At 47.0% G+C, this 24220-nt stretch overlaps 2 protein-coding genes and 1 pseudogene across 3 annotated transcripts; 1 reads left to right on the top strand and 2 right to left on the bottom strand.

Annotated features, from left to right (window-relative positions):
• Positions 1 to 2537: 2537 nt before the first annotated feature.
• LOC113454080 (GTPase IMAP family member 8-like) lies at positions 2538 to 9718 on the bottom strand. Its single transcript, XM_087918879.1, has 5 exons — positions 9331 to 9718; positions 7781 to 8487; positions 6818 to 6821; positions 6165 to 6767; positions 2538 to 5176 (listed from the first exon to the last, which is right to left on the bottom strand). Exons 1-5 carry the CDS (start codon positions 9572 to 9574, stop codon positions 4506 to 4508), a joined length of 2229 nt encoding a protein of 742 aa, XP_087775005.1. The 5' UTR covers positions 9575 to 9718; the 3' UTR covers positions 2538 to 4505.
• Positions 9719 to 11783: 2065 nt separating this feature from the next.
• Positions 11784 to 14987, top strand: LOC148123758 (GTPase IMAP family member 7-like). Of its 2 annotated transcripts, none has more exons than XM_087918880.1 (3): positions 11784 to 11863; positions 13067 to 13185; positions 13968 to 14987. In XM_087918880.1, exons 2-3 carry the CDS (start codon positions 13167 to 13169, stop codon positions 14630 to 14632), a joined length of 684 nt encoding a protein of 227 aa, XP_087775006.1. In that variant the 5' UTR covers positions 11784 to 11863; positions 13067 to 13166; the 3' UTR covers positions 14633 to 14987. The 2 variants fall into 2 exon arrangements, with proteins under 2 accessions (XP_087775006.1, XP_087775007.1); XM_087918881.1 differs by having other exon boundaries at positions 11787 to 11863; positions 13070 to 13185.
• A 2254-nt stretch (positions 14988 to 17241) lies between these two features.
• On the bottom strand, positions 17242 to 23600 carry LOC113450408 (GTPase IMAP family member 5 pseudogene; annotated as a pseudogene).
• Positions 23601 to 24220: the final 620 nt, after the last annotated feature.

Raw genomic sequence — 24220 nt, 5'->3', positions numbered from 1 at the left:
AGTTTTGGGCCTTTTCAGGCTGTTTTTCAGCCATTTCTCAGTCAGTTTTGGGGCCTTTTCAGGCTGTTTTTCAGCCATTCTCAGTCAGTTTTGGGGCCTTTTCAGGCTGTTTTCCAGCCATTTCTCAGTCAGTTTTGGGGCCTTTTCAGGCAGTTTTTCTAGCTATTTCTCAGGCAGTTTTTCAGGCCTTTTTCAGTCAGTTTTGGGGCCTTTTCAGGCAGTTTTTCAAGCCATTTCCCAGTCAGTTTTGGGGCTTTTGCAGGAAGTTTTAGGGGCCATTTGGGGGGAGTTTTGGGGAGTGTATTTGACCCATTTCCAGGCCATTTTTGGCCTATTTGCAGGCTGTTTTTCAGCCATTTCTGAGGCAATTTTTCAGGCCTTTTTCAGTCAGTTTGGGGGGGCTTCTCAGTCAGTTTTTTGGGCCTTTTCAGTCAGTTTTTTGGGACTTTTCAGGCAGTTTTTCTAGCCATTTCTCAGTCAGTTTTTCGGGCATTTTCAGGCAGTTCTTCAGGCCATTTTTCGGGCATTTTAGGGGGAATTTTTGGCCCATTTGCAGGCCATTTTTCAGCCATTTCTGAGGCAGTTTTTCAGGCCTTTTCAGGTAGTTTTTCCAGCCATTTGTCATGCAGTTTTTTGGGCCTTTTCAGGCAGTTTTTTCGGGCCATTTAGGCATTTTGTGGGAAGTTTTTTTTGGCCCATTTGCAGGCCATTTCTCAGGTAGTTTTTCAGGCCATCTCAGGGAGTTTTTGGGGCATTTTCCTGTCTTTTTAGGCAGTTTCTTTGGGGGGGGGGGTTTCTTGGCCCATTTTCAGGCTGTTTTTCGGCCATTTGGGGCTATTCTTGAGGCCTTCTTAGGCAGTTCTTCAGGCCATTTTCGAGCCATTTTCCGGGTTGTTTTTGACCTGATAAAAGGCTCAAAATGGGCCCCCTCCTCTAGGAGGAGCCCCTGACAGAATCATACAGCTGGAAGGGACCTGGTAGAAAGAAAGAAAATGAAAGAAAGAAACTAGAAAGAAAGAAAAAGGAAGAAAAAGGAAGGGACCTTGGAGGTCATCTAGCCCGACCCCCCACCCACTCCAGCAGGAGATATAAGAGACTCCTAAGAGTTGAGAAGGCACCTAGGAGGTCATCCAGCCCAACCCTCTGCCCCAGCAGAATTACTGAATCAGAGTCGGGAGGGGCCTCAGAGGTCTTCTAGTCCGACCCCCCTGCTCAAGGCAGAGACCCTTAACAGAAGAACTCTTGGAAGGGAACCTCAGAAGTCAACTAATCCACCCCCCTCCCCTTGCTCAAAGAGGAGACCTTAACAGAATCACAGCATGGGAAGGGTCCTCGGAGGTCCTCTAGTCCAACCCCACCCCCTTCTCAAGCAGGAGACTCAATACCATGCCGGACAAAGGGCTCTCCAATCTCTGCTTTTAAAAAACCCTCCAGCGATGGAGCTCCCCCAACTTCTGGTGGCGAGCAGTTCCACGGGCCAAGGCTCCTCCCTGTGGGGATGTTTCCTCTTCATTGCAGGTTGCTTCTCTCCTGGATCAGTTTCCATCCGTTGCTTCTGGTCCTGCCTTCTGGTCACACCCACCCCCACACACACAGACACACACTCACACGCGTGCACACACACACACACCCCTCTTCTTTGGAGCAGCCCCTGAGATATTCATTTTGCTTCCAGTTCTTTTATGACCCAACTAGGTAACATCATCGGGGCCGGAAAGGAGTCGGGTTTGTAAAAGGAGGAGGAGGAGGAAGAAGAAAAAGGAGGAAGAGGAATAATAGATGGATGGATGGATAGAAACAGAGATAGATGACAGAAAGAGGATAGATAGATAGATAGATAGATAGATAGATAGATAGATAGATAGATAGATAGATAGATAGATAGATAGATAGATGATAGATAGATAGATAGTTTATGGATAGATAGATAGATAGATAGATAGATAGATAGATAGATAGATAGATAGATAGATAGAAGATAGATAGATAGAAGATAGATAGATAGATAGATAGATAGATAGATAGATAGATAGATGGATAGATAGATGGATAGATGGATATAAATTAGAGATAAAGAGATAGGTGGATGGATGGACGGACGGACAGATATGTAGATGGAGATAGATAGATAGATAGATGATAGAGAGGAAGATAGATGGATAGAGATATAGTGTTAGCTAGATACATAGATAGATAGATGGATAGAGATTAGAGAGATAAAGAGATAAGTGGATGCATAGATATTGTTATATAGATAGATAAATAGATGGAGATAGAGAGAGACAGAGATAAATAGATACAGAGTTCGAGATATAAAGATAGATGATGGATAGAGCTAGAGAAAGATATAGAGGGTTAGGGTTAGCTAGATAAATGGACAGAGAGAAAGAGAGAGAGAGACAAAGGTGGATAGATAGATATAGGTAGATATAGACATACATACATACACACATACCTACCTACCTACATACATACATACATAACACATGAAGTAAGTAACACCACCATTTCAGGGAATAACATAACTGCCCAGCCGATGGTTTAAATGTCGTTTTATTTCCAAGAAGTAGATTCCAGAGGAAAAACATTATCCCGGGGGGGCAAACAAGATTCCAGTCTCCACCCCCCCAAAAAAACCCTTTCCATCTTTTTCATCTGGAGATTTTTGCTTCTCCTCGAAACAGACCCCACAAAAAGGACCTCATCAACAGTGTGGTACAACTCGACAAAACTTGGGGCTCGGAAGTTTGAAAGACGGGCTAGTGGTCTCTCAACTTCTCTCCTCTTGGGTGGGATTCTCCCAGTTCGGACCCGTTCGGACCCGAGCTGCTGGCTCCGGTGATCAGCGAGTGAGCCGGTTCCCTCCGACGAGCAAGTGGGCTAAGCTCTTTCCTGGGCTTTGACTGCGTCTTTCATGAGAGCCCAGTGGATTCTCGTGTCCGGAGCGGAGCACCCGCTCCCCCGAAACTGGGTTGTCTCGCCACTAGAATCGCACCGCAGGCTCGCCCTGTCCCGGAGGAAGAGGGAGGAGAGGGTGAACCAAGTCGCGCGAGCGACAGGGCCCGTCGCGCCAGCAGCTTCGACTCATGCGAGGGGACGGGGCCCGGTAGGCGCACCCCTACGAGTCCACGCCGCTTTGACTTGTCCACACTGGTGGAGTCAAGCGGCACACGCGTGTCTCCGCCGGGCTAGCGCTTGGGGCAAATCGAGCGCTCCCCCTGTTTGAAGGGGACCCGCTAGAGCGGCTGGATTCTTCCATGACATCGGCCGGGAAGCGGGGGAGTCGTCCCTCGCCACACCCACCACCCGTGGAGAACCACGCCCAATTGTGGCAGAGATGACTCGCAACACCAACTCGCCAGCCGGATGTCCCCCGCTGCACTTTGGCCATTGCCTACGGACAGAGGCCCGAGCAAATCTCACCGCCCGGATAGCTGCTCCCCCCCACCCCCCCCGTGGCAGCTCGCTAGCCACGCAGGGGAGATGGCAATACACCGCGTGCACATGGATCTACGCGTATTCCCCCACCGGCGGCCATCGCCGGGGAGGGGGGGGGGAAGACGCAACCATCCGGAAAGGAGAGGAAGGAACTCCCGAAAACAATCCATCCGTCAACTCGGAAAGCATTCTTGGCCTGCTCTTGAGTGGCCATAAGAAGGAGGGGCGGAGAGGGAGACGGGACGGAGCATTTGGTTGCAACCCCCAGAAGCTCCTTCCACCCAGACTGAGTCCCAGGTGACCAAGAGCCGGACGGAGAGGCGTGTTTCCTACCGCCCTGGGAAAAGTCCTTCGGTTGGAGAAGGTGATTTATGACCTGTGATCTCTTCTGATTCATGGCGGAGCAGAGAGGCGGCGCCCAGTCTTGGCGGGAGGAGGGGGTGGGGCCAGAAGGGAGGAAGGAAGGAAGGAAAAAGAAAGGAAAAAGAAGAAAGAGAAAGAAAAAGGGGGAGTAAAAAGGAAGGAAGGAAGAGAAGGAAGGAAGGAAAGGCAGGTGGGTGGAGAGGAAGGAAGGAAGGAAGAAAAGGAGGGAGGGTGGGAAAGAAGGAAGAAGGAAAGTGGCAGTAAAAAGGAAGGAAGGAAAGAAACTAAGAGGCAAAAGACAGAAACAAGGAGAAAGAAAGAAGAGGGGGAATAAAAAGGAAGGAAGGAAAAAAACTAAGAAAGAAAAAGAAAGGCAAAAGAAAGAAACAAGGAGAAAGAAAAGGGAGTAAAAAGGAAGGAAGGAACGGAAGAAAGAAACCCCCAAAAAAGGGAAAAAAGGAGAAAAAGAAAGGGGAGTAAAAAGGAAGGCAAGAAAGAAGGAAGGAAAAGAGGGTGGACGGGAAGGAAGGAAGGAAGGAAGGAAGGAAGAAGGGAGGGAAGGTCATAGGCTGGCAGGAAATTACAGAGGGCCAAGCCGACCGCCCTTGGGGAAAGGGCTCCTAATAAATCATTGCATTTCTTTCGATACTTGGCTGGAGGCTCATGAATTCATTTGGGCGTCCGTCGGAACCCTGGACATTCTCTCAAAATTTATCCTTGAATTCTTTGATCCAATTCAATGGTTTGGACAAAAGGTTTGATTTGTCGGGATCTTCCGGGATGACATACGGCTCCCCTTGATTCTCCTTGGTGATCTCCTCCACCATCTTCATCAGCTTGTCGACCTGCTCCTCCCGCTCGCCTCCCTCGGCCTTGTTGTTGAACCCGCACAAGCGATGGTTGCACTTCTTCATCAACTTACACAGATCTTTGTTCTTGGCCTCGCCGACGTACGTCTCCAGGTCGTCGCCTCCCAGGTCCTCCTTGCAGGTGAACAGGATGATGGTCCGGGAGGCGGACTTGTCCCCGAAGAGTTTCCAGACCTGCTTGGCGGCGGCCGCGTCTTCGGCAGTGAAGCGCCCCACCTGGGTGACCAAAATGAAGGCATGGAAACCGGTGCGGCACATCTGACGGCAGCTTTCAAGCTGCTTTTCCAGGGAGGTCTCCATCGTTTCGGCGTCGAACAGAGCGGGCGTGTCAAGGACGGAAATTGACTTCCTCTTCCAAGTTCCCTGCGCCCTTTGACACTCAACGGTGGTGGTCTTAGCCGCCAAGAGGGACTTGAACGCCGGTCGGCCGAGGATGGTGTTGCCCGTCGCACTCTTCCCGCCGCCAGACTTTCCGACCAGGATGAGCCGGAGTTCGGCATCGTCCCCTGGGAGTTTGAAAAGGCAGAGAGATGGCGTTAGGGCGGAGTGTAGTTTCACCGCTGGAATGGAATTGAGGGCATGGATTCAACGGGTGGAGAGAGAGAGATGATAGATAGATAGATAGATAGATAGATAGATAGATAGATAGATAGATAGATAGATGATATCGATGATAGATAGATGATGGATGTTATATAGATAATAGAGGTAGGTAGACAGACAGACAGACATGATGATGATTGATAATAGATTAGATAAATAGATGATTGTTGGATTGATGATGGATTGAGAGATAAATAGAGATGATAGATAATATAGATAGATGATAGAAGATGATATAGACAGATGATGTAGATGAGAGATGATGGATGGATACATGGATAATAGAGATAGATAGATAGATAGATAGATAGATAGATAGATAGATAGATAGATAGATAGATAGATGGATAACGACAGATATAGATAAGTAAGTAGATAGATTAGATAAATAGATAAAGACAAATAGCTGATATAGATAGATAAAGATAGATGGAGAGAGATACATAGATACAGTGTTAGCTAGATAGATAGATAAATAGATGGATAGAGATTAGAGAGAGAGAGAGAGATAAAGAGATGAATGGATGGATGGATGGATGGACAGATATAAATAGAGATGGATAGAGACAAAGATAATACATAGATACATAGACACACAGACAGACATAGATAAATAGATAGATGGAGAGAGATTGATAGAGATAAATAGATAAAGATAGATGATAGAGATAGACAGATAGAAAGATAGATAGAAAGATAGATGGATAGAGATAGATGTGTTAGCTAGTTACACAGAGATAAATGGATAGAGATGAGAGATAGAGATAGAGATAAAGAGATAGATGGATGGATGGATGGATAGATTTATAGATATAGATGAATAGATGGAGATAGAGATTGATAGAGATAGATAGATAAAGATAGATAAATGCTGGTTTTATTTTTCGGGACCTTCCGGGATGACATACGGCTCCCCTTGATTCTCCTTGGTGATCTCCTCCACCATCTTCATCAGCTTGTTGACCTGCTCCTCCCGCTCGGCTCCCTCGGCCTTGTTGTTGAATCCGCACAAGCGACGGTTGCACTTCTCCATCAGCTTACACAGGTGTTCATTCGTGGCCTCGCCGACGTACGTCTCCAGGTCGTCGCCTCCCAGGTCCTCCTTGCAGGTGAACAGGATGATGGTCCGGGAGGCGGACTTGTCCCCGAAGAGTTTCCAGACCTCCTTGGCAGCGGCCACGTCTTCGGTGGTGAAGCGCCCCACCTGGGTGACCAAAATGAAGGCGTGGAGACCGGTGCGGCACATCTGACGGCAGCTTTCAAGCTGCTTTTCCAGGGAGGTCTCCGTCTTTTCAGTGTCGAACAGAGCAGGCGTGTCGAGGACGGAAATCGTCCTCCCCTTCCAGGTTCCCTGCGCCCTTTGACACCCGACAGTGGTGGTCTTGGCCGCCAACAGGGACTTGAACGCCGGTCGGCCGAGGATGGTGTTGCCCGTGGCGCTTTTCCCGCTTCCGGATTTCCCGACCAGGATGAGCCGGAGTTCGGCATCGTCGCCTGGGAGTTTGAAAAGACAGAGAGACGGCGTTAGGGCGGAGTTTAGTTACACCGCTGGAATGGAATTCAGGGCATGGATTCAACGGGTGGAGAGAGTGAGATGACAGATAGATAGATAGAAAGAAAGAGATAGAGATGGATAGAGATAGATAAGTAGATAGGTAGGTAGGTACGTAGGTAGATAGATAGATGGATAGATGATATTGATGATAGATATTTGATGGATGATATATAGATAATAGAGGTACATAGGTAGATAGACATGATGTTGATGATTGATAGATAATAGATTAGATAAATAGAAGATTGATGGATAGATGATGGATTGAGAGATACATAGAGATGATAGATAATATAGATAGATGAGAGAAGATGATATAAGACAGATGATGTAGATGAGAGATGATGGATGGATACATGGATAATATAGATAGATAGATAGATAGATAGATAGATAGATAGATAGATAGATAGATAGATAGATAGAGGTATAGAGATAGAGATGGATAGAAATAGATATAGACAAGTAAATGGATAGATGGATAGATAGAGAGATGGATAGCGACAGATATAGATAAGTAAGTACATAGATAGATAGATAGATATAGATAAATTGATAGATAGATGATATAGATAGATAAAGATAGATGGATAGAGAGAGATACATAGACACAGTGTTAGCTAGATAGACAGATAAATAGATGGATAGAGATTAGAGAGAGAGAGAGAGAGATAAAGAGATGAATGGATGGATGGATGGACAGACATATAAATAGAGATGGATAGAGATATAGATAATACATAGATACATAGACACACAGACATAGATAAATAGATAGATGGAGACAGAGATTGATAGAGATAAATAGATAAAGATAGATAGATGCTAGAGATAGACAGATAGAAAGATAGATAGAACGATAGATGGATAGAGATAGATGTGTTAGCTAGTTACACAGAGATAAATGGATAGAGATGAGAGATAGAGATATAAAGAGATAGATGGATGGATGGATAGATTTATAGATAGATATAGATAAATAGATGGAGATAGAGATTGATAGAGATAGATAGATAGAGATAAAGATAGATAAATGCTGGTTTGATTTTTCGGGACCTTCCGGGATGACATACAGCTCCCCTTGATTCTCCTTGGTTATCTCCTCCACCATCCTCATCAGCTTGTCGACCTGCTCCTCCCGCTCGCCTCCCTCGGCCTTGTTGTTGAATCCGCACAAGCGATGGTTGCACTTCTCCATCAGCTTACACAGGTGTTTGTTCGTGGCCTCACCGATGTACGTCTCCAGGTCGTCCCCTCCCAGGTCCTCCTTGCAGGTGAACAGGATGATGGTCCGGGAGGCGGACTTGTCCCCGAAGAGTTTCCAGACCTCCTTGGCAGCGGCCACGTCTTCGGTGGTGAAGCGCCCCACCTGGGTGACCAAAATGAAGGCGTGGAGACCGGTGCGGCACATCTGACGGCAGCTTTTGCGCTGCTTTTCCAGGGAGGTCTCCATCGTTTCGGCGTCGAACAGAGCGGGCGTGTCGAGGACGGAAATCGTCTTCCCGTTCCAGGTTCCCTGCGCCCTTTGACACTCAACAGTGGTGGTCTTGGCCGCCAAGAGGGACTCGAACGCCCGTCGGCCGAGGATGGTGTTGCCCGTCGCACTCTTCCCGCTTCCAGATTTCCCGACCAGGATGAGCCGGAGTTCGGCATCGTCCCCTGGGAGTTTGAAAAGACAGAGACGGCGTTAGGGCGGAGTGTAGTTGCACCGCTGGAATGGAAGTCAGGGCATGGATTCAACGGGTGGAGAGAGAGAGATGATAGATAGATAGATAGATAGATAGATATAGATATAGATAGATATAGATAGATAGATAGATAGATAGATAGATAGATAGATAGAAATAGATAGATAGATAGATAGATAGATAGATAGATAGATACATAGATACATAGATAGATAGAGATGGATATAGATAAATAGGTAGGTAGATAGAGAGAGAGAGAGACAGATAGAGGTATAGAGATAGAGATGGAAATAGATAAGTAGATAGATATAGATAGAGGTAGGTGGATAGATGATATTGATGATAGTTTGACGATAGACAAAGATAGATGGTAGATGTAGATAGATATATAAATAGATGGATGGATAGAAAGAGGATATAGATAAATAGATCGATCGATCGATCGATAGATAGGAGAATTAACCAGTGGAACGGCTTGCCAGTAGAATTTGTGGCTCTCCCATCTCTTTTTAGAAGAGACCGGAGAGCCACTTGGTCTGAAATGGTATTGGGTCTTCTGCTTTCGGCAGGGGGCTGGGCTAGATGACCTCCGCGGTCCCCCTCCCTCATTTTGTCCTCCCGCTCGAGCCAGGGGTCGGGGGGTCAGGCTAGAAGGCCTCCGAGGTTCCTTTCCAGGATTCTAGGATTCGGTGGGGGGTGTCTCGTGCTCATGCAGGGGGCTAGACTAGATGACCTCCGAGGTCCCCTCCCGTTCCGTGCCCTGCTTCAACAGCCACTCCCCCGAGGCCAAGCGTCCCCCTGTGGTGCCCCTCACCGTCTTCCTTGGCTTCGGCCCCTCGCTGGTCCTCCATGGGCCCCTGAAAGGGAAGCAAGGAGCAGGTCAGAGAGGAGGCAGGGCAGCCATTTTGTCTGGAACGGTCGGCCATCTTAGATACCCCAAGAGCCACACAGGTCCTAACCAGAAGCCCCCCCCCCCATTCCATTCTGGAGCTGAGCGGAAGTCCAGGTCCTCCACCATAGAGTCTCCTCCTAGCCCGGCATCCTTTTTTTTTTTCCATTCAGCTGTCTGGAAGTAGGGTTCCCCTCCCACCATAGAGTCTCCTCCTAGCACGGCATCCTTTTTTTTTTTTTGTTCGGCTGTCTGGAAGTAGGGTTCCCCTCCCACCATAGAGTCTCCTCCTAGCCTGGCATCCTTTTTTCCCCACTTCGGCCGTCCAGAAGGTTCCCACCACCACCACCATAGAGTCTCCTGCACGGAGAGGAGGAAAGAAGGAAAGGAAAGAAGGAAAGGAAAGGAAAGGAAAGGAAGAAAGAAGGAAGGGAAAGGAGGAAGAAGGAAAGGAGGGAAGAAGGAAAGGAAAGAAGGAAGGGAAGAAGGAGGGAGGGAGGAAGGAAGGAAGGAAGGAAAGAAAAGGGAGGGCAAAGCGAAGAACCCAAAAGGAGGAAGTCTCCTCCTCCCCAGCCCATTCTACAGACCCCCAGTCCAAAGGGACCCTGGAGGTCATCTAGCCCAACTCCCCCTGCCCAGCCCCTCCCCCTCCCACCGCTCAAGCCGTCCTATAGACCCCTGGCAGAATCAGAGCATCACAGAGTTTGAAAGGGTCCCTGGAGGTCAGCTAGCCCAACCCCTCCTCTGCCCTCTTGAGGCCAGGAATGGGGAGGGGGCTTTTGTCTGGAGAATGGGGGAGGGGATCATTGGGGCGGAAGTGAAGCCCCCTCCCTCCCTCCCACTTCGGAGACACTTTGCAGCCCCTCCCCTTCTTCTTCTTCCCCCAATGGGAAGAGAGGGAGGGGATTTGGGGAGGGGGGGAGGGCTGGGCAGTCCCGTTAGAGGAGCCTCCACCCCCCACCCTCCTCCTCCTCCCCTTTGCCTGCGGGAGGGGAGGGGGACTTAGGAGGGAGGGAGGGAGAGAGCAACCTGAGTTACTCCTTCGGGGATGGGAGGGGGAGGACTCCCCGCTGCTTCTCTGGAGGGGCCACCAGAGCTCCGCTCCTCCGTCTCCTCCTCCTCCGTCTCTCCCTGCCGGATCGCCGCGCAGAACTGAAGTTGGGAGCGCCCAAAGGGGGGGGGGGAGGAGGAGGGAGACTCCCAGCTCCTCCTCCCCCATTTGGCTACTTTCTCTTTCCCTTCCTCTCTCTCCCTCCCTCACAGTCTCTTTCTCACTCAAGAGAAGGCAGGAGACAAGGAGTCGCAAGGGGACCTCAGAGGTCATCTACTCCAACCCCCTCCCTTTCCCCCGCTAAACACCGTCTTCCCCTCCCGTAACGGCTTCCAACGAACAAAGCTCCGGGTTTGGTTGGGTGGCCAGAGGGCGTAAATCCCGCCCGGCTTGGTCCGCTTTTCCCAGCTACTCCCAGGAGTAAAACGCAACGCTACTACTCCGCCAGCCGCAGTTCCAGCCTGGCCTCTCTGCGCCTGCGCGAACTGGAAGCGGCGCGGGCGGGGGGGGCAAGCTCCGCCGGCCACTTCTTCCAGCCTGGCCTCTCTGCGCCTGCGCGAACTGAAAGCGGCGCGGGCGGGGGGCGAGAGGGGGGGACGGCTAAAACGAAAGCGGAGAAATCACGTGACTGGAGGGAAAGCGGCCGTTCCCCCCGTTTTCTTTCCTCTTCTTTTCCGGCCAGGGAGCCTCGCCCTCCGCCCACCCCGCCCCGAGGTCATCTAGTCTGACCCCCCATTTGCTCCGACAGAATAATAATTGGAAGGGATCTCAGAGGTCAAATAGTCTGACCCCCTGCCCGAGCAGGAGACCCTGAAAGAATAATTAGTGGGAAGGGAGCCTCGGAGGTCATCTAGTCCGACCCCGTGCCCGAGCAGGAGAGCCTGACAGAAGAAGAGTGGGAAGGGACATTTGGAGGTCATCTAGTCCGACCCCTCTTCAAGCAAGAGACCGTTACAAAGTGAGAAAGCTGGATGGGATCCAGGAAGGTCTTCTAGTCTAACCCCGTCCTCAACAGCGGGAGACCCTTACAGAGTATTAGACAGCTGGAAGGGACCTGGGAGGTCATCTAGTCCGACCCCCTGCCCGAGCAGGAGACCCTGAAAGAATCATAATTGGAAGGGATCTCGGAGGTCATCTAGTCCGACCCCCTGCTCGAGGCAGAGACCCTGAGGGAATAAAAGAGTGGGAAGGGACCTCGGAGGTCAAATAGTCGGACCTTCCCACATTTTCCCCCTCCCCCTATCCTCAGAGAACTCCCCCTCCCCGTCGACGGGTGGGGGGAGGAAAGGAGGGGGGAAGGGGGCGGGCGAGCAGGCGGGGGCGGGGCGTTTCCCCGTCGGGACTTTTACGGACATCGCAGCCCCGAGAAGCTTCGTCGCTCCGTCTTTGGGCCCGAGGGAGACGCCGGTGAGAGGGGGGGGGGCTTTGGGGGGGAGGGGAGGGGAGGGGGGGGGAGGAGAGGAGCCGATCGGGCGGAAATTTATTCTACCTTCTTTCTTTCTTTCTTTCTTTCTTTCTTTCTTTCTTTTTCTTTCTTTCCTTTCTCTCTTTCTTTCTTTCCTTCTTTCCTTTCTTTCTTTTTTTCTATCTGTCTATCTTTCTTCTACCTTCCTTTTTCCTTCTTCTACCTTTCTTTCTTTCTTTCTTTCTCTTTTTCTTTCCATCTATCTACCTTTATCTATCTATCTATCTATCTATCTATCTTTCTTCTACCTTCCTTTTTCCTTCTTCTACCTTTCTTTCTCTTTCTTTCTTTCTTTCTTTCTTTCTTTCCTTCATTCTTTTCTTTTCTTTCTTTCTTTCTTTCTTTCTATTTCTTTCTTTCTTCCACCTTCCTTTCTTTTTTCTTTTTTCTTTCTTTCTTTCCTTCTTTCTTGCTTTCTATCTTTCTTCTACCTTCCTTCCTTCCCTTCTTTCTTTCTTTGCATCCATCCATTCATCCATCCATCCATCCATCCATCCATCCACCTATCTATCTACCTACCTTTTTCCTTCTTTTAACTTCCTTTCTTTTCTTTCTTTTCTTTCTTCTGCCTTCCTTTCTCTTTCTATATTTCTTCCTTCTACCTTCCTTCCTATTTTCATTCTTTTATCTATCTTCCTTTCTTTCTTTCTCTTTCTTTCTTTCTTTTTCTTTCTTTCTTTCTTTTTCTTTCTTTCATCTTTCTTCTACCTTCCTTGTTCGTTCTTATTATCTTTATCTCTTTCTTCTACCTACCCTCCCTTCCTTTCTTTTCTTTCTTTCTTTCTTTCTTTCTTTTCTTCCTTCCTTCCTTCCTTCCTTTCCTTCCTTCCTTCCTTCCTTCCTTCCTTCCTTCCTTCCTTCCTTTCTGTCTATCTATCTATCTATCTGTCTGTCTGTCTCTCTCTCTCTCTCTGTTCTCCTGCCTCACTTCTCTTCCCCCTCATCCTCTCCACTGCTTCTGCATTTTGTATCTTATGAGTATTTTACAACTGGATCAAACAATCTCCGGCATCAACCACAACCAGCACGACCACAAAGAAAAACCAAACAAACCCAGCCTCACGTTTCCTCTCCTCCCTGTTTTTTTTTTCTCTTCTTCTTCTCGTCTTCTTTCTCTTTTGTTCTCGTTCCTTCCGTCCGGCCAGAAGAGGCTTCCGGAACCTTCTCCCGCCCTCCTTCGCTTGTGCTTCCCGTTTACAAACCCCGGAGATCGGTGGCGGCGGATCAGTGCCAGCGCCAGCACACATGGGTGGATCTCAATCGGGTAAAATCTTTGACTTGGAAATGTCCTGGAAGGGATCTCGGAGGTCATCTAGCCCAACCCACCTCCCCCCCCCACGCCTCAGCACCATTTTGGAGAGAACGATTCAGCAGGGGGAACAGCCTTGTGAAGAAATGGTTGGAAAACCGTTTGGCCTGACATGGCAGAGGGTTTCCTGCCTGAGTGGCGGTGGGGGTTGGACTAAATGACCTCCGAGGTCCCTTCCAAACTATATAATTCTGTAAGGGTCTCCTGCTTGGATTGGGGGTTGGACTAGATGACCTCCGAGTTCCCTTCTGACTCAGTGAGTCTAATAATTCTCGAAGTGTCTCCTGCTTGACATGGGGGTTGGACTAGATGACCTCTAAGGTCCCTTCCAAAGGCTATAATTCTGTAAGGGTCCCCTGCTTGGATTGGGGGTTGGAGTAGATGACCTCCGAGTTCCCTTCTCACCCAGTGAGTCTATAATTCTCTAAAAGTCTCCTGCTTGGATTGGGGGTTGGGCTAGATGACCTCCGAGTTCCCTTCTGACTCGGTGAGTCTAATAATTCTCTGAGGGTCTCCTGCTTGAACTGGGGGTTCTTCTAGATGACCTGCCAGGCCCCCTTCCCGCTCTCTGAGTTTACGTAAGGTCTCCTGCTGGAGAGCGGGGTGGGCTGGATGACCTCCCAGGTCCCTTCTCCCTCTGTGATTGTAGTTAGGAGAACGGTGGAAATTTTCATCTTCCCTCCCGCGCGAAGGACGTCCATGCCATTGACCAAATTTATTCCTTCTCTTCCTTTCAGTTCCGGATCTGCGGATCGTCATGGTGGGCAAAACCGGCAACGGGAAAAGTGCGACCGGAAACACCATTTTGGGGATGGACGCCTTCCCGTCCCGGGCGGCCTCGACTTCCGTCACGGCCAAGTGCAGAATGGCCACGCGGAGCTTGCCGGACGGGAGGCGCCTGGCTGTCATCGACACGCCGGGCTTTTTCGATACCGAGCAGACGGAGCAGGCGACCTGCGCCGAGATCAAACGGTGCGTGAAGGTGTGTGCGCCGGGACCCCACGCCATCGTCCAAGTCATCCGCCTGGCCCATTTCAGTGGGGAAGAGTTGGAGGTCGCCCGGCTCATCAAAGACATCTTCAGCCTGAAAGCCAAGAAGTACATGATCATCTTGTTCACCCGCAAAGAAGACCTGGAGGGACGCTCTCTTCACGACCTGCTGTCCTCCAACGACAACGACGTCAGCTTGGCGCTCCTGCGGTCGCAAATTCAGAGTTGCGGGAACCGGTGCCTGGCTTTTAACAACAGGGCGGTCGGGTCGGAACGCTGGGCTCAGGCGGATGAACTGATCCGGATGGTGGACGAGCTCGCACGGAAGAACGAGCCGATGCCGTACTACACCAAAGACATGTTGGAGGCGGACCAAAAGAGCTGGCCGTGGTGGCTATGTTCCCTCCTGTGATACGGAGCGTCGTCCTCCGATCATCTGCGGGAGTGCGATTGTTGATTGATTGATTGATTGTTGTTTGGGGGGCTGTATTTTGTTTGGGAGTTGTTATGTCTGGAGTGTGTAGCGGAAGGAACGGGCCCGCGCAGGTGTGTGACGCTCCACTCGGACAGGTGAAAACTCACGTGTGAAGGTCCACTCCCGTGAGTGGAGACCGTTGTTAGGAATGATAGTCCCCTAACAGTTGGGTTGGCAATATATAAACCGGGACAATCACTTAATACTAAATTTGGATGCAGTGTTTGTGTGTGTGTGTGTGTGTGTGTGTGTATATAATTACTAAATAAATCAATAAATTTACTATGCTTTGGAGCTGTCAGAGTTTGGTTGTTTTCTTATCAACCTTTCATGACCAAACTAGGTCACGGCATCAAACCAGAGGATTGGCCTTCCAGCTATTTCCCGCGTCGGACTTGCTTTCTGCTCTGCACGCGCACGCGGAAGCCTGGCTCATATTTGCCCCCTACAAAATCCACCCCGCGATGCACGATGACGTCGTCCCCGTCTGCACAATCCTCCAATCCCGCCGCAAAGCACAGGTGGGGGGAAGGATGAGAATCCCGCTTCTTCATCCTTGACGGTACTTTTCTGCATCTTCTTTGCGGTCGAAGAGGCGGAAAAAAGGGGGCTGATATCTTCCCTCCCTGGACGTTGCGAATGCCCACGATTGGAGCATTTTGGATCCATTTTCTTTACATGCGACCGATTTTTGTCAAAGAAACCTTGTTATGCCCACTTTCCTCCCAATCTTCGAATGCGATATTCAGTCCGACGTTTTTAGCCGGGCCTAACATGAGTCCTTTAACCATTTCCCTCATCAAAGTCGAAATAGACTCGTCTCCTGTGTTCCTCCTCTCAACTCTCCTTTTGTGGGAAATGGACTCGAGCCGCCGGACGAGTAAAATGGACGCTAGGCCTGAACCCCGCCGCTCTGTGGATTAGTGCCAAGAGACTGCCGACTCGTGGCCTCAGCGTCATCGATGCTGCGATTGGTTGCTGCAAGGGTAAAGGAGGCGTTTCCCTTTTTTTCCCACTCTTTTTTTTCCTCTCTCGTCTTCTGTCCTTGCTGAGGGATTTTTTTTTTACCTCAGGATGCGCCCCAGGGGGACCTGAGGAACTGGCCTCGTTTCTCTCCGGAGGACGAATGAGGAGAAGAAGCCTTGAAAAGGCTACACGTTTGTGTTAGCTAGCGTCTCTTTCTTTCTTTCTTTCTTTCTTTCTTTCTTTCTTTCTTTCTTTCTTTCTTTCTTTCTTCTCTTTCTTTTTCTTTCTCTTTGAAAATAAATAAAGATAAGGCAAAGATCTTGACAAAGAATATGCTTATCAAGACAAAAGGAAGAATTGGCGGACCTATTGAAAATTCACGTTACAAATAAGATCAAGTATTTGGGGATACATTTGACAGCAAGATGTAGTACATTAAAGGAGAATAATTATCTCAAACTTAAACAGCAGATAGCGCTAGATTTGGCGAAATGGGAAAATCTACAACTGTCATTCATAGGGAGAATATCAACAATCAAGATGAATATATTACCCAGAATTTTACCTTTGTTTCAAACAATACCAATCCGGCTTGGGAAAGGACTACTTTGAAGATTTCAATAAAATGGTGTTGAAATATATATATATATGGCAAAGTAAGAAAGCGAGAATAAAGACAAAACTTTTGCAAGATGCTAGAGTAAGAGGCGGATTTGGTTTGCCTCATTGGGAGTTGTACTACCAAGCTACAAACTTGATGTGGGTCAAGCAATGGATAACATTAAGAAACACTAGATTGTTGACATTAGAAGGACATGACTTGTGGTTGGGGTGGCACGCTTTTTTATGGTATAAAGGAACCGAAACACAGGGATATTTTAGAAGACATCATATACGGGAGTCTCTGTGGTTAAACTGGGAGAAGATTAAAGGACAATGTTATTTGGAAATTCCAGTCTGGCTATCGACTATTGAAGCATTTTCCTATCCTATAATATACAAGAAGGAACAAACAGTTAGATATGGGGAAATATTGAATGAAAAGGGTGAACTTAAATCGATGTAAATACTAGAGGAACAAGGCATAAAGATGAATTGGTTTTCATATGCGCAAATACATTCAAGGTATGATGAAGATTTTAAAACAGAAGGATTTTATGATAAACCGACTGATTTAGATAAGATTTTGACAGGGACTGATGAAAAGGTGATTAAAAAATTATATGGTTATTTATTGGAAATTAAATTAGAGGAAGAACAAGTTAAAGAAGCTATGATTGCTTGGGGGAAGAATTTTGGATATGGGGTCGATTTAGAGAAACGGCAAAAATTGTGGTCTCAAAATTATAAAATGACTATGTCAACAGCATTTAAAGAAAATCTGTATAAGATGTTTTACAGGTGGCATTTCCCCCGACAAGAAGAGCAAGAATGTTCAAGGATAAATCTGAAAAATGTTGGAAATGTCATCAGACACCTGGCTCATATTACCACATGTGGTGGACTTGTGCGGATGCTAGAAAATACTGGATTAAAATCCACACGTGGTTGGAAAAAAATGACAAAAAACCAACAACATATAGATTTGAAACCAGAGATATTTTTATTGGGAATTTTACCTGATACATACAGTAAAGATTTGAAATATTTGATTGTAAATGTATTCATAGTGGTCAGGATTGTATTTGCTAAAAACTGGAGGAAACCATTAAGAAAATATTGGAATATGCTGAAATGAGCAGATTGACATTTGAAATTAGAGAACAAGGCGATAAACAATTTTACACAATGTGGGACCTTTTCTATCAGTGGTTAGATAATAAAATATAATAATGGAATATGTAGAATATTAGGAAATAATGGATATATAGAGATGTATTTCTTTTCTTTTTTTATTATTATATCTATAAAATGTTTCTAGGGTAGATTTGGGAGGATTATATGAATTGTTATGATATAAAGTAAGTAAATTATAAGTATCTTGCAAAGTATGAATTATAGTCAAATGATTAATAATGATGCAAGATATTTAATCTTTGATTGAGAATATGAATTATGATGCAACGTAAATGTAATTGCGACTATGAAATGGATGCACAAAAAATTTGTAAACCAACCGACACACGGCTTGTATATTTATGGAAGAAAGTTGGATGTTTTTATGTTTTGTTTGTTTTGGTTTCTTTAAAAACCAATAAAATTTACAAAAAAAAAAGAAAAGAAAACATCATTCCCACATCTCGGCAACGTGCCTCACTTCTGCATTAAAGAAAGGAAAATCAAAATTACAGAGGGTCCTCAATTGACGACAGTTTAGTGACCGTTTCAAAATTACAATGGCGCTGAAGAAAGTGACTTCGGACCATCCATCCTTGAGACCGTTGCAGTAGCCACACGCTGACGTGATCAAAATTCGGACGCTCGGCCACTGACTTGTATTTATGGCGGGCTCAGGAGATTTCCCCGATTTTGCGACCCTCCAATGAGCAAAGTCAACGGGGAAGCCTGCTTCGCTTCACAAGGGTTTTGACCCCGACGGTGATTCGGCGAACGACAGTGACAGGAAAGTTCATAAAACGGCAGGTGGGGGGAGACAAAGTGCCCCCTCACAAAGGTCTTCCCCTGGGCAAAGAAATTTTGGGGCTCCACCGTGAATAATAGCTTGAGGACTAGCTGTGCGTTGTTTTCATGACCTGGAGACGAAACAAAGTCAGGACTCGAACGCTTAAGGGAAGAAGTATCGGAACGCGGCGACAAGTCCTCTTCTCAGGCAGGAAAACGCCACGACAATGACTTTTTTCAGGTAGGACAACGCCACGACAACGACATTTTTCAGGCAGGACAACGCCCATCCGCCAACATAAAAGATGAACGAGAATGGAAGGGTGCAGAGCAAAAGCATGTTGACGATGCTTCGGGATGACTTGCGGTTCTGCTCGATGAACTCCCGGACGTGCTTGTCCTGTATGTTGGGCTCCAGGTACAGCCTGTTGACATAGTATTGCCCACCATTCTGGAAACGGTCCTCTGCACCATTGCCATCAGCTCTGACACCTGCCTCTCCCGCTCAGCTCCCGCGGCCTTGTTGTTGAACCCGTAGAAGCGGTTCTCGCACCTCCGGATCAGGTCGCGCAGATTCCGGTTGTCGGCGCTTCGGACGTACTCCTGCAGGGAGTCCCCGCCCAAATCCTCCACGCAGGTAAAGAGGATGATGGTGTGCCTGGTGGACTCGGGCCCAAAGATATCCCGGACGCACTGCGCCGCAACAGCATCTTCGGCAGTGAAGCGTCCCACCTGGGTGACCAAGATGAGGGCATGGGGGCCGGGCCAGGAGAGATGAAGGCAAGCCAGGATGTCCCGCCGCACCTCCTCTGTGTAGTCGTTGTGGTAATATATCCATCATATTCTGCAAGTTCTTGTACAGCTTTGTAAGATCTGGGGGTATCACAAACGCTCCTCATGAGGGCAGTAGTGTCTTTATGATGAGAGTTTGATCCTGTTATCTGCAAAGCTCAGAGGACAGGAATGTGTGTGGGAGTTCACAGTACCTATCCGAGCCATTCCCATGGGACCTTTGGTGCCCTGCTTTCTCACGGGAAATTTATCACCTTCGCCAAGGCCTAGCTAGATAATGTTGCTGAGCTAATGTTGAAGTCATTGTTTTGATTTTGTACTTGCATTTTCTTAATAAATACTGCTACCGGGGGCTCTCGGGCTGGCAGTTGCTCAGACGTCTTCTCGTCTCCCGTCATTTTTCAATTGCCAGTCCACCACAAGTGGTGACCCCGACGTGATAGTTTGGAAGGCTATACGTTTTGGCGTGATAGCTTGAAAGCTATACGTTTCCCGCATCCTATACTCATCGTCGCGGACGTCGACTGGGCCCTCATCTTCTTCGCTGGACGGAGACAGATTCTTTTCGTGAGTATGGGGAAGGTCTCTCAAAGCTCAGACAAAGCACCTTAGAGAAATGAGAGAGATCGCTGGGAATAGTTTTAAGTTTGGAGTTCATAGTAGAGGACATGAAGTAGGAAAGAAAGAAATTGAGGACTTATTACAGTATGTTTGGAAACATATTCCGTGTTATCCAGAGGGAGGTAGTATTAAAGTAGAGCGCTGGAGAAAGATAGGGAAATTTTTGCACGAGGAGCCTCGTGCCCCTTCTTCAATTTTGTTAACCTGGAGGGTGGTTATGGATGCATTAGCTACGCATGAACAACCGCTCCTATCACCCCGAAGAAGGTTTGCCGCCTTACAATGCGGTACGTATATTGCCACCGACAGCACCTCCAGATAAATCCAGAGGGCTGTCAGGCACTGAAAATACTTTGTCAGAAGAGAAGAGTTTGCCTTTAAGAGTTCAAGTAGATGCAGTTACTGCAGCTATTCAAAAGCAACAGATAGAGGGGAATTATCAGGAGATGATTTGGTAGATTTTGGAGTGGAGATTCAACTTAATCCAGTAGAAATTGGTGTGGACGTTGCTTTAAATCAACAGAGAGATAGAATGCCTGAGGAGGGGTTCGTTCTTCTCCCACAGTTAATTTACAAGCCGTAGGGCCTCTCCCTGACAGCGAAGGTGGTGAGAAGACCTTTACTAACATCAAACAAGGAAACAATGAACCCTATGAAAATTTCATTAGCAGATTGAAAGTGGCTATTGAAAGGCAAATTGACAATCAATTTGCCCGGAATGAATTGCTTTTGAAGTTAGCAGTAGAGCAGGCAAATGCAGATTGTAAAAAAATTCTAAATCCGCTTATTGCGAGTGGAGAGAGAGAGATAGCGGATTTGATAAACGCATGTAGAAAGGTGGGGAGTCAGACTTTTAATATGGAGACTTTAGTTCTGGCTCTCCAGGCAGGAAATGCTAAAAAAGAAACTTTTTTTAATTGTGGGAAGCCTGGACATTTTAAAGCGCAATGTCGGGCTCCTGGGGGGGGTCAAAGTCAGCAAAAAAAGAGATCAATGGGACAGGGTGTGACCTAAATTTGTAAATCAGCCTATATCAGATGCTCCTACAGTTTTTACTGATGGAGAAATTTTTTTTTTTGTGCTTGTGTTTGGAAAGATAAATCTGGAATTTGGCATACAAAAGTGACATCAGAGCAGAAGTCTGCCCAGCAGGCAGAACTTGCTGCTGTAGTTTTGGCTTTTCAAAATTTTCAAAATCAGGATTTTAATCTAATAGTGGATTCTTTGTATGTATATAATTTGTTACCCTTTGTAGCAGGTTCTTATTTGTCTCCTGGAATATCACCTAATATTCTACGTTTGCTTTTGTTGTTGCAAGAATGTTTGGAGCAGCGTATGAATGTGTGTTTTATTGCTCATATCCGTAGTCATAGTAATTTACCTGGAATTTTATCACAAGGCAATGCCAAAGCTGACAGTGCTGTAACTTCAGTTCTCACTGTTCAGCCATGGGACAACCATAGTTATTTTCATCAAAATGCTAAAGCGTTGGCACATCAATTCAAGCTTACTGCTGCAGAAGCTGCTGCCATAATTCAACAATGTCCAACTTGTTCAAAGCAAGGCACAGCTATTCCTATGGGAGTCAACCCCAGGGGTTGAAACCCTCAATGATTTGGCAAATGGATGTTACTCAGTATCCATCATTTGCACCTTGGAAGTATATACATGTGACTGTGGATACTTATTCAGGATTTCTAATGGCTACTCCTCAAAGAGGTGAAGCGGTTAAACATGTCATCAATCATTGCATTAAGACATTTTCAGTCGCTGGTACGCCTCAAACTTTAAAAACAGACAATGGTGCGGCTTATCGGAGCACAGTCTTTGATCAGTTTTGCAAACAGTGGTCCGTGGAACATAAATTTGGAATTCCATACAATTCCACAGGACAAGCTATTGTGGAGCGTTATAATGGCACGCTCAAGAACATGTTAGCTAAATTAAATAAAAAAGGAGGAAGCTCCTGGGGCTTCCGGCAATTCAAGATCATTTAAATCTTGCTTTGTATACTTTAAATTTTTAAATTTGTCTGGTAACCCCCTGCGGCGCGGCCAGCAGGCATTTTCTTCCCCTTCTACAGATGCAGTGAGGCCTCGAGTGTTGGTGCGATTCCTTCCGGATCCGGCATGGGTTCCCGCTGAGCTGATTACGTGGGGACGTGGTTATGCAGCAGTAGAACATCTTGGTCAAATTCGTTGGGTTCCTGGTGATGTATCCGGCCTGATCATTCTGGCGCCTTCGCAGGTGCCAGTGAGGATGTTCCTGATTCTCAGGATGGCGTTCCTGTGGTTCCTGATTCCGTTCCTGATGTTCCTGATTCTCAGGATGGCGTTTCCGTGGTTCCTGATTCTCTTGATGCCGGCAGTCCAGGCGTGGCGCTGTGAAAGCTGGGAAAAGATGACTGCTTATCTGAGGTTATCAACTTGTATGCAGCAGGTTCCTTTGGGGAATCGGACTAAATTAATCTGCAAACAGCGGCATCTTTTGATTTTCCAGCATATTGGTCCTGGCATAAGGGTCAAGACATTCTTTACTCGGGACCTGATAAGGATATTATATCTTCAGCCTGTGCTACAACTCTGATTCTGTTTAATGTTTCTGTTTCAGACTATGGACAATATTGGTGTCAATTGGAGTTGCCTAAGTTACTTTACACAACTTCTTTTTCCATTCGTCTTATGCCTCCACGGACTCTAATACGGAGGCGGAGAGCTGCTATTATCTCAGAAACTAGAGACCTTGGTGATAATTTATGGAAGGAAAATTCCTACATCAGGACGTTCGGATTGCAGCAAAGAGTTTAAATGTAACTAATTGTTAGCTTTGTATGCATGTACCCACCTTTTGGAATAGCTATGAACTATAGAGATATTCATATTTTAAATAATTTTACTGTTGTTATGTTTTATGATACTGTTGAGAATATTAAGATGTTAAATGAAGAAGTGTCTGAAATTCGCCAAGTTACTTTATGCTTTAGATATAATGTTAGGAGTTTGTGCTTTAATTCATTTACATTGTTGTGTTTTTATACATAATTATGAGCCTAACATTACAAGAACTGTTCATGATATGGAAGACCGCATAGCTGAACACGAAGCAGGAAAAGATGGCTTCAATAAGTCACTTTGGGCTTTGCTATGGGATTGGCTTCCTGACAGCTCATGGTTACGTTTATTGTTTCAATTAGTTGTAATAATTGTTATTACACTTATTATGTTATGTTGCTGTATTCAATGTATTCCTAATCTATTTCAAATGTGTGCCTCAGCCTTAAGTGTACGAAACCAAGTTTGCGAGGAACTGTGTATTTTGCCACTGAAACACCCCCTATCTTTGAATAAATAAAAAAGGAGGGAATGTGGTAATATATCCATCATATTCTGCAAGTTCTTGTACAGCTTTGTAAGATCTGGGGTATCACAAACGCTCCTCATGAGGGCAGTAGTGTCTTTATGATGAGAGTTTGATCCTGTTATCTGCAAAGCTCAGAGGACAGGAATGTGTGTGGGAGTTCACAGTACCTATCCGAGCCATTCCCATGGGACCTTTGGTGCCCTGCTTTCTCACGGGAAATTTATCACCTTAGCCAAGGCCTAGCTAGATAATGTTGCTGAGCTAATGTTGAAGTCATTGTTTTGATTTTGTACTTGCATTTTCTTAATAAATACTGCTACCGGGGGCTCTCGGGGCTGGCAGTTGCTCAGACGTCTTCTCTGCGTCTCCCGTCATTTTTCAATTGCCAGTCCACCACAGTCGTCACGGTCAAACAGGCCGGGGGTGTCGACCACGGAGATCGTCCTGCCCTGCCAGCTGCCCTGCTCCCTTTGGCACCTCAGGGTGGTGATCTTGGCTGTCAAGATGGACTTGAATGCCCTCCGGCCGAGGATGGTGTTGCCCGTCGCGCTCTTCCCGCCACCGCTTTTCCCCACCAGGATCAGCCGGAGTTCAGAACCGTCGCCTGGGAGTTTGGAAGACGAGGTGACAGAAATGCTGACAGTCACTGTAGCCCTGGGCGCTATTGATCCTTCCTTCTCCTCCTTTCTTCCTTCCTCCCTTCCCTCCCCCTTTTCCTTCCTTCCTTCCCTCCCTCTCTCCCTTTCAGCCTCTCTTCCTTTCCTTCCATCCTCCCTTCCTTCCTCCCATCCTGCCAGCCTCCCCCTCTTTTTCCTCCCTTCCTCCCCTTCTCCTTCTTCCTTTCTGCCTCCTTCCTTTCTCTTTTTCCTTCCTTCTCCTTCTCTTTCCTTCTTTCCTCCCCTCCTTCCTTAATGCCTCGCTCCCTCCTTTTCTTTCTTTTCTTCTCTCCTTTCTTTCTTTCTCTTTCTTTCTTTTTTTTCTTTTTCCTTTCTGCCTCCCTCCCTTTCTCTCTCTCCCTCCCTCCCTTTTTCCTCCCTTCTTTCCTTCCTTCCTCCCTCCCCCCTTCTCTTTCCTTTCTGCCTTTCTTTCTTTCTTTTTCCTTCCTCCTCTTTCCTTCTTTCCTTTCTTCCTTCCTCTCAGCCTCCCACCCTCCCTTTTCTTTCTTTCCTTCTTTCTTCTTCTCCTTCCTTCCTCCCATCCTGCCAGCCTCCCTCTTTTTCCTCC

Source organism: Pseudonaja textilis, unplaced genomic scaffold (genome assembly GCF_049901715.1).
Source record: "Pseudonaja textilis isolate UNSWEBS1 unplaced genomic scaffold, rPseTex1.2 PTEXSCF118, whole genome shotgun sequence".
Classification (NCBI taxonomy): domain Eukaryota; kingdom Metazoa; phylum Chordata; class Lepidosauria; order Squamata; family Elapidae; genus Pseudonaja; species Pseudonaja textilis.
Note: the sequence above shows the minus strand (reverse complement) of the source record. Positions and strands in the feature narration are given on the sequence as shown.

What these genes read in the sequence shown, in the direction of transcription:
- LOC113454080 (XM_087918879.1), bottom strand. Translation starts at nt 9,574, where the DNA reads ATGGAAAAAAAAAAAGGATGCCGGGCTAGGAGGAGACTCTATGGTGGA. An exon ending in GGCCGAAGCCAAGGAAGACG is followed by an intron (nt 8,488 to 9,330) that starts GTGAGGGGCACC and finishes TCAAACTCCCAG; the next exon opens with GGGACGATGCCGAACTCCGG. An exon ending in GCCGTATGTCATCCCGGAAG is followed by an intron (nt 5,177 to 6,164) that starts GTCCCGAAAAAT and finishes TCAAACTCCCAG; the next exon opens with GGGACGATGCCGAACTCCGG.